This window comes from Mugil cephalus, chromosome 6, assembly GCF_022458985.1.
Source record: "Mugil cephalus isolate CIBA_MC_2020 chromosome 6, CIBA_Mcephalus_1.1, whole genome shotgun sequence".
Lineage (NCBI taxonomy): Eukaryota > Metazoa > Chordata > Actinopteri > Mugiliformes > Mugilidae > Mugil > Mugil cephalus.
In genome coordinates, this window is record NC_061775.1 from 26,825,030 (window position 1) to 26,834,647 (window position 9,618).

Sequence of the window (9,618 nt, forward strand, 5' to 3'; positions counted from 1 at the left end):
AATAAACGTAATGAAACGAATCCTTCAGAACTGAAGAAGCTACTTGTTTGAAATCAAGAAACCTGAGAGCTTAGACAAACTGTAACCTGGATACATCCTATGTTTCAGCTACCTCTAGTCTCTTTTTTTTGTCTTGTCTGTTATGTGGCCTTGTGCTGGTTTCTTATGACTCACTTTGTGCCGTCAGTCCGGTTATGGAGATACACAACTATATTATCTCTGCTTGTCTGCAGACAGTGAGTGACTGAACCAGAACTGTAAAGATAAGCAGACAACTACACAATGAGCTCAAGGCCCCACTTACTTTGTCACATCACATTCTTTCATTCACTCACATACACTTGTACATATTTTTGTATTCTTATTTTAATTTTCTGCTTATTCTTACATGTTCTTATTGCCTACACTGCTCTTTGTTCTGAACACTTTGAGCAGGAGCTGCTGTAACGAAAAGTAATTTCCTTTTGGGATCAATAAAGTGATTCTGATTCTGATGGTAACTGAGGGTTTTATTGAAGGTGATCAATATTTCAAGACGTTGTCCTTTCTCTTAATATGTGCCGACTTGTTCTGTTGGACCTTATTAGAAAAGGAGAAAGTTGTGAGGGAACACTGGTTTATATTGACAGTTAATAGTGGTTGTTCTGTAATATACACCGATCAGCCACAACATTATGACCACTGACAGGAGAAGTGAATAACATCAACCATCTTGTGACAATTCATTGTTCTGCAGGGAAACTTTTGGACCTGGCATTCATTCATGTGGATGTTACTAAGACATGTAGCACCCACCTAGACCAGACCAAACACCCCCAACCCGTAGCAATGACACTTCTTGATGGCACACACACAAAAAAACACACACTAGGAACAAGTCAAAAAAATAAAAAATAAAAAAAACATAAAAAAATGGGATGATCCACAGAGGCCCCTCCCCTCAGAAGGCCCATGTCCATTCTCTGGAACACTTAAAATCAAAATAAGTAAACCAATAAGACCATTAAAGTAAATTATTGTTTAACTTTTAAGAACGACTATAAAATGAAAACTTGCATCTTAATTGTTACACTGTGCTCTCCTCTTACGTCCTATATTTTGATTTGAGAATCGATTGTCATGGTTTGTCTGTCTCTTATTTTGTGAATCATGTTTTGTGTTTCCTGTTTTATTTTGTGAATTTCTGGTTTTCCTGTCTGTGTTCCTTGTTTGTCCCTTGGTTGTTCATTGGTTTCACCTGTGTTGATTGTCATCATGTGTTTCACCTGTGTCTCGTCAGCCCTGAGTCCTCTTGTGTATATATAGCCCTCCTTTCCCTTTGTTGCCTTGCTAATGTCTCCACACCAGGTTCCATGTCTCCATGTCTTGTTCCATGTTTTTCCATGCCATGTCCATGATTCCTGTTTGATTTTTGGATTTACCTGCCTCGTGCCTTTTGTTAATTATCAAATACCCTTTTGTTTGGAGTTCCTGCCTCATCTAATGTCCTGCCTTTGGGTCCTCACCTCTACAACCTCCCCCAACCCTTGACATCGATTTTATAGATCTGGTATCGGAAATATCGATTCGATTCACACATTGCAAATAAATGTATTCACTTCATAATTTTATCAACATATGAGTGAGAATAGGAACATGATGTTTCCTACAACTGGACAAATATCTGCTGCTTTGTGTGTTTGTGTGTCATATTTCAGCTGTGCAGCTCTTTTTGCACACAAACACTCACGAACAGGAGCCTTTTTTTTTTTTTTTTGTACCTTTTTGCATAATGTTGAATACAGCTGAATATGCTGAGCATGCCGGATTAAAGGAAGGCTGCTCTGTCGAGTTTCAGGGCCGCAGCGAATCAAGACTCAAGGCTGCCTGTGCCCTCGAGTATACAAAAGAGCCCAACTCATCACAGGCCACAGCAAAGCACAGCACTCCTAACTAGTGTAGAGGTCACTCAGAGAGCTGATCACAGCGAGACGAAGGGGGTGGGGGTGCACGGTAGACAGCAGGATCAAACGCATCCGGAAAGAAGACAAATATGAAGTGAGGCTCCGCTTGGAACGGAGACGCAGCTGAGGAGACCCCTGCTCTTTAATCTAAGAAAAACCTGGAGTGCATTCAGCTCACGTGAAGATGAGCTACATGCTACATCCGGCCGATCAAGTTCAGGTTGGCGTGACAACCGGGCGCACTTCAAAGCCGACAGAGCAGCGTTTTGTCGTACTGTAAGTGTAACAGACGTCTGAGATCACAGCGAGGATCTGACTGATGAGACGCTGAGGTGTGTTAACAGTTCATTCTCGGCTTGTTCTGTGCTCCACTGCCTGGAGGAAGAAGAGTTTAATGGGACGACTGACACTGACAGATAAATGGTGATTATAAAAGAGATTTTAAAATAGATTGGTGCATTTTTATTATTTACTTCAAACAGCCAGGGAACTCAAATTGATCATTGTATCACAACACTCACAGTTTAATTTTCAAAGCAGCAGCATTGCAGCTCAATAGAATTCAACATCTTGCTTTTATGTGCACTCAGTTATTCATGAACTCAAGCTGCCAGACAGTAATTTAACTCTGTTGTTAAAACAACTTGACATTTTCGTGCCTAACTAGCAACTCATTCAGTGATTTTTGTTGTTATTTATGAACGCAATTCAACTTTTTTCCCCCTAAATATGTGTGTTTCAGACAATATATTTTTTATCTGATCTTTGCTTTCAGACAGGAAACAATGAATGATTTTGACAGGAACAAATGATAACGTAGGATTCCTAGGTGATGTGTGTACAAAATGAAAAACAGGAGACCCAGAACTGATCCCTGGGGGACACCATGGAAACTCAAATGTGGTAAATTTGCTTAGGACTCACACTGCTCAGGATTCACAAATTAGGAAGTTATTGATGGAAGTTTGAATGTATGAGGAATAAATCATTAATTTGTCGAAGTCCAAAAACACAACTGCAGCCAACATGAGATTTCCCTTTTTTCATGAATGCATCAATTACTTCCAGATATTATGTTTTTATTAGATCTTTATCAAATGATAACAGGATTCCTGGATGTACAAAGAACACAGGACAGAATTGACCCTGAGACCACAAAACTTAAATTGTAATTTGCACAGGCTCACGTTATGAGGAGTTATTGTGGAATTGTTTGAGCAAAAACAACGCACAAAACCATCTCTATTTGTGTTTATTGATTGAGTTCATTTTACCAGAACCAGCAGCAATAATACATAGCAAAAATAGAAAAGTCCACAGCCAGGACCTCTAGGCAGCCATTTGTTTCCCCAACTGTTCAATGATGAGCATTTTACTATAATCTCAAAAATGACATCACTGAGGACGCTAATAGATGCAAAAGAGCAATTTACTGTTTCCTGAGCTGGATTAATAATAATAAAAAAAAAATTACTCAACCATATAAAGTTAACTGATCCAGTCGCCATCCGAAAAACCCGATTAGAAAACATCTAGTTCCAATGGTTGAGATTTCGGCCCAAATTAACAATACAGTATATTCTCAATACAGCCGTGTAGTGATATTCATAACCACTCTGAATCAATACTATCTTTGCTTTGGTGGATTTGTTTCAGAAAAAAAAATTGATTTACTTAAATTGTAAATACAATTTTTAAATAGAATTATCAAACATCAAGTGAAAACATCGAACTATAAAATTGTACTGTTACAGTGCAAAATGTCATTTATGTCAATCACACGTCATGTTGCGATTGTCTCTTCTTTTTCTTGAAATTCTAGTGCAAAATCTCACTGAAAGCACAAAGTCAGTTTGTAATTCGCATCAGGAAATATTTCAGAAGTAAAACTTTTATTTTTTCCATAAATTATTCAAAGCTGTTAACACTTTCCCAGCTCCAAGGATGAAAATGAACATATATACACAAGGTTATTTTTTTACGTAATTTCACATATTCTTATGTAAACTGTATGAACAGAGCAAAAAAAAAAAAAAAAGTACAATCCTGATCTTTTTTATTCCCGTCTGTCAGCGATAGAGACACATGCTGGTGCTCTGGTACAGGTACATGTAGGCGTCACAGAACAGACGCTTGGCCACGCCTTTCATGTCTCGAGGCACCTGATTGGCCAGCTCAGCGAGAGGCATCTCCAGGTACATACCGACCTCGGGACAGGCGTGCACCTCGGGGATGTTGAAGCCGTCTCTTTCTCCTGAACATGATACACAACGGTTCCCGGTCAGTGCTCGTCTTTACATTCGGTTAATGAGTCTTAAAAAAAAAAAAAAAACACTCACCTTGTCTGTCCGCCATGCTGTCAAAGAAGATCCAGTCTTGGTTGTTTGGGCCGTATTTGACAAAGGACACGTAGTGGCTGGTCTCGATGCAGAGCACAGCGAACAGCTCCAGTTTGTCTCTGGTCAGACAGTGAGAAAGGCTGTGACCCACGTATTCCTTGGGAACCTCCAAAAGCGACGTCTTGTGGGATTTACGCTGAGGATGAGAGTGCACCTACGAAGAAACGCTCACTATTAGTGTTTTCTAGTCAACATTATTTTATCCTCTGGTCCAAAGATCCCTGAGCCCAATGAAATATGTTTTTAATTTGATATTTGATATTTAAAAATGGTGGGAATAATTTATAGAATTAGGAACAATAGTCTTCTGGAGGGTATACAAAAACAATTCATATTAAGAGAAGGAACTTATAATTTAAGAGGGTTAATAAGTGAGAACCAGATGTGTTTCTATTCTAGGAATCAAACTATGGACAAACTGAAATTGTGTAGCTCACTGGGGACTTTGAGAAAAGCCTTAATCTCCTGAGACCCGTGGGTTTTATTTGCTATGCATTTTTAATTTCTCCAAGGTATTTGGGATTAGTAAGACCTAAGACGTATAAAAACTGAGCATTAGGAAGTAATAGTTTATGAGCAATGTCCTCATATTAATTATTTATATTATAATGAAGTCACCAGTGTGTGACAAAATATAAAACTGTTTATTTTTAAACCTGAACATGACTGAGCAAAACCAGAACAATGAAGTCCTAACGTCCTCAAATGAGTGCTTGCTAATTAGCAACATTGTAGCTCGTTGCTATTGATAAAATTTGTTAAATTTGCAGGTCATATCAACTAGAAATGCTAATAAGATTAAATAAATAAGTTCTAACCGTAGAGTTTGATGGGGTTTTGTTCCCCGTCCACTTTTGTCCTGTGATCATCTGTAGAACAAATCCGATAAAACGTCCACTAACATGTTTTTACCGACTATGTTAGTGACCCTTTGCTACCACTAATGAAGACAACGGTTTAAATGAAGCAGAATAAGCTGCAATAAAACCTAAAACTTCACGTCCTCATATGAGGACGCAGGGTCTCAGGAGGTTAAAATAAAAAATAATTAAGGAGTATGAACATACGTAATAGTATGAATGTGAATCAGAAGCTAATTTCTTTTCTCTGGTTCTTATTTTGTTTACTTTTCATTATTATGTACTGTTGACTAAGGTTGTCTAATGTTTTGTATAGGACAGGCAATAAAAAGCATTTTTCGGTCAGAATATACCCTTTGTGTGTGATCATGAATCTCAGTTTCTGCCCATATTCCCTATGCTAACTATGCTAATGATAGACGAAATAACTGAGATAATGTGACAAACCTGAGATGAACACGTCTTGCAAAAGACTTTGAATCCTGTGGAGCTGAAAACAGGATCTTTGAAACAGTCGGTGCACTCTTCCAACGCCAGGTTTCCACACAGGATGCACTGCTGAGGACCTGAAACACACACACATGTGGTTTGTATTCAATATGCAGAGTCGTGTTAGTCCGGTTACTCTGCATGTGTGTGCGTGTTTCTGCTTAATGTCACCTTCAGACAGGAGGTCAGTGATGTCCAGTTCCAAGGAGGGAATGATTTTATCAAACATCTTGAATTTCTTTCCAAAACGAGGCATCTGGAGGATGAGGCAGGACGGCACCTGCAGAAACACCACCACATAAAAATAAGAATACAATGACTCCAGGACATCTTCTGATAACACTGTGCGATGGAGCCACCTACTGGACAATCAGTACTAGAGGGGAAACTCATTATCAGAAACAGAAAAAAATGTATATTTATCCCCGATGGGGCGATTAGGAGGGCGAAGAGCGGTACATGAAGTTAAAGAGCAAAAGAAGAAATACACAAAAGTGGGTGGGAAAAAGCAGCATATTGTGTGTAATGGCAGAAACACAAAGAGAGTGAGATGAATCGTGGTAAATATAAAAACCAAAATGTAAAATAGTAGATTCAGTACAGTGATAAATGATATGAAGCACGGATTAAATTAAGAGATCGTAATATTGCACATGGGGACATAGTGATGATTAAGTTAAATCTTAAGTTAAGAGTTAGTTAAGAGTTCAGGAGGAGAAAAACGCTGGGAACAAAGGTTGCTCTCCTGCATTAGACTGTACAATAAATGGTGAATGACACTTGGCTTCACAAAAGTGAAAGTATGTCAGTTAAGGAGAAGGAGCTGCAGGTCTGACCTCTGCCAGCTTGAGTCCCGCGCTGTGGAAGGAATGTTCCAGGAGCTGCTGCACCGTCGGCAGGACGAGGCTGTGGTTCTGGTCCAGGAAAATCTGGTAGCAGTAGCTCTCCTGCACTTTACCTGCAGCTGAACTAAAAGGGGAGAGGATAAAATAATGTGTGCTTATTCCAATGAAAGTGCAACTCCCATAACAAATGATGAAGCTACAGTGTGTGGCGGTGGTAAGCTAACAGTTTTAGCAGCGGCTCCAGGGCCAGAATGTGGTGCATTATGACGGTGAGGAACTCCTCTGGATCTGAAAGACAGCAAGACCCATCAGCACTTAACATTTAACTTAAAATATTATTATTCTTTTTAAACAAAAGCTTTTAGATGAAGCTAACCTTTCTCATCTGTGGTGAATGAGTGACTGTAGCCGTGCCTTTCCAGCTGCTGACGGAAGTTCATGACGTGCTGGCCTTTCACAAAACCCTTACTGCAAACAGCGCAGGGCAAAGCTTAGTTTGTTTTTTTTTCCACTTACAACATTTTGCATGACAAAAAATGTACAAAGTCTCACACCTTCGCAGCGGATTGACAATGTCATAGCGCAGTGTTTTCTGAATTGGGGCGTCTTGAGGTGTCGTCGATTTGAACAACATGGAGTCGAGCACCGAAGAGCAGGAAAACAAACTACAAGCACAAACGAAATAAAAGAAATAAAAACTTTGTTACTGTATCTGAAGCTGCTGTTGCAAACATTTCCTTTAGCCTTAACTTTTCAAATGACATTTGGTTCACTCCTGGAAGTCGCATGCAGTATAAAATACACAAATGTGACAGGTGCAGTTAACCTGAAAAGATCTGTAACGCATCACAGATCGTCATGTGTTCAACATCCTGACCTGAAGAGGGCGACGTCCATGTAGCAGGAGTTGTGGTGCCCTTGGATCCCCCTCATCCGTCCAATCAGCAGGTGGTTAACTTGCTCCGGGCTGATAGGAGCTACAGTCTTCTGAAAGTCCGTATCGAGACCCATGTCTGCGTGAAAACGAGACACAGACAGTATTATTTATCATCATGTGTGTAAGTACGAAGCTTAACTTTAACTTCATGTGAGATCTAAAAGTGATCTGCATTTTTACTGACAATTAAAGACCTGCCTTTTTAGCCTTGCTTTCAACTAAATTTTATTTACCTTTTAGCCTGGTTATTTATTGAACTTTATTTATTTTATATTTTTTAGTCTGACCTTTAACTGAATTTTACTTTTTATTATTATTATTATTTACATCTTTTAAGTCTGGTTATTTTAGCCTGGCTGTTAACTAATTATAACTTTTTATAACTCTTTTTAGTTTTACCTTTTTAGTATGGCTTTTAATTGAATTTTGTTCATGTTTATCCTTTAGGTAATTAATGAATTATAGTTGTAATTTATAGTTGGTGTGTATTTGTGTGCACACCAATACAATCAGCAATACATCAGAAATACAACATACAGTATAGACTGTATTTAAACTACCCCAAATCTGTGTTGTAGTCTTAACATCTGTCTACAAAAAACTTTGATCCTCATTGATAAACTACAGTGGACAATGGTTGGTTAGAGGTCTTATTCTTTCATTTAAAAAATAAAAATCATCTCTGCTCAAACACAACAACAGCCTAACCTGTGTCCTCCAGTTTGGGGATCTTCTCGTTGTGGTTGGCCGAGACGCTCTGGAAGCGTGAGTCGGGACGGCAGGAGCTCAGCCTCACAAACAGAGCTCTCTTCGGAGGACAAGTGAAATATCGCTCATTTTTAAAGGTCCCATCACTCACTCCCATCTCGTCCTCCTGTGGACGGAATGACAATTTAACCAAAACCTAAACACGTAGAGCTTCTTTTGTTCTGTCATAGACTGGCTCACTTTCTAGACTGTGTTGAGTCCAGACAACAACTTTGTAGTCATGAATCTGCACAACAACAAAATGTTTACCAGCTCCAGTCCGGCCGAGATGTCCTTCCACCCAGGCACAGTTCCGATCCAGCGGATAATTCCATATGCATTGCCTTTACCTAGGGCCACCTCGACCACAGAGTTTAAACCCAGACCAATGTCATAGTTATGAGTGTCCAGTTCCTCTGGGGACGTATCGATGTCCATGCTCACTGGATCTATAGTGAAGAATATACCTGTGTCACATTTATTACAAACGTTTAAAATTCTTCTCTGTGTAAAGAGTTGCTCCAACCTGCAGGAACCTCCCCCTTAACGACAGCATCTAGAGGAACCTTAATTTCGCCTCCTCTCTTCCCGGTCTCATCTGTGTCCTGAGATTCCAAAGAAAAAACCTCATAAAACTCTTCGCACTACTTGGAGATTCGAGCTCTTCCCTTATTCGTAACACCTTCCATGCGAATTCATCTAGAGTGACTTTCCTGACGCTCTCTGTTTCCTCTTTGGGCCGTCGTACATGACTGCCGGAGCTACTCTGAAACGGCAAAAGTCCACAACTTTCTCACAGCAAAACTCGTATTGTAAGTTCGTTCTTACCTGTCAGGTCCTGCAGAAAAAGAAGCATTTAGTTTCATCACATATCCTAGCTGAGTACATCCACTAGAATTCCGAAATAGGAATTTTCCTCTTACCTGTTAAGACATTAACTCATCGTCACCCTGCAGCTTCAAGACCTTAGATTTGATTCAATCTGTTTTTTTTTCTGTTGCTAACCCTATTTGTGGTACGAGATCAAGGCTGTCCTAAGGTATCTGTGTATAGGAGGTGAACAATGGAACATGGACAAAATCCCAGGAGAGTCAACTGATTGAATCTCATCAGAAGAAAGACTTCAGAATGGGACACCAAGAATTGCTCATCAATTATTTCATTTACTGTGGCTGCAAGAGATCCAATGTCAAGTCCTTCTGTTTGGATATACCACTGCTTGACAATGTAGGACTTGTAGTTCACTAAAAAACCACCGAATATATAATTCAGATAAATCATATATCCCCAAGGAAACGTTACTATTTCCAAAATAAGTTAAGTACTGTATTATCGTACTAGCCTGACAGTCACATACTTAAGTGCACTTCTTTAAAAGAGTAACTTTTTTTTGTTTTG

The 9,618-nt window shown here is 39.4% G+C and overlaps 1 protein-coding gene across 1 annotated transcript; it reads right to left on the reverse strand.

The window, feature by feature from the left end:
• Positions 1–3,179: 3,179 nt before the first annotated feature.
• cyldl (cylindromatosis (turban tumor syndrome), like) lies at positions 3,180–8,839 on the reverse strand. The gene is made up of 12 exons (XM_047588388.1): positions 8,747–8,839; positions 8,491–8,669; positions 8,182–8,347; positions 7,414–7,549; positions 7,091–7,201; positions 6,913–7,004; positions 6,761–6,824; positions 6,528–6,660; positions 5,863–5,971; positions 5,650–5,768; positions 4,283–4,496; positions 3,180–4,197 (listed from the first exon to the last, which is right to left on the reverse strand). The coding sequence occupies exons 2-12, from the start codon at positions 8,656–8,658 to the stop codon at positions 4,013–4,015; spliced, it is 1,497 nt and encodes a 498-aa protein (XP_047444344.1). The 5' UTR covers positions 8,659–8,669; positions 8,747–8,839; the 3' UTR covers positions 3,180–4,012.
• Positions 8,840–9,618: the final 779 nt, after the last annotated feature.

Bases quoted from the DNA above. Each gene is read 5' to 3' on its own strand.
- cyldl (XM_047588388.1), bottom strand. From the start codon at position 8,658: ATGGACATCGATACGTCCCCAGAGGAACTGGACACTCATAACTATGAC. The intron at 5,769-5,862 runs GTGACATTAAGC...TGTGTGTTTCAG, and splicing joins CACTGACCTCCTGTCTGAAG to GTCCTCAGCAGTGCATCCTG. The intron at 4,198-4,282 runs GTGAGTGTTTTT...TATCATGTTCAG, and splicing joins CAGCATGGCGGACAGACAAG to GAGAAAGAGACGGCTTCAAC.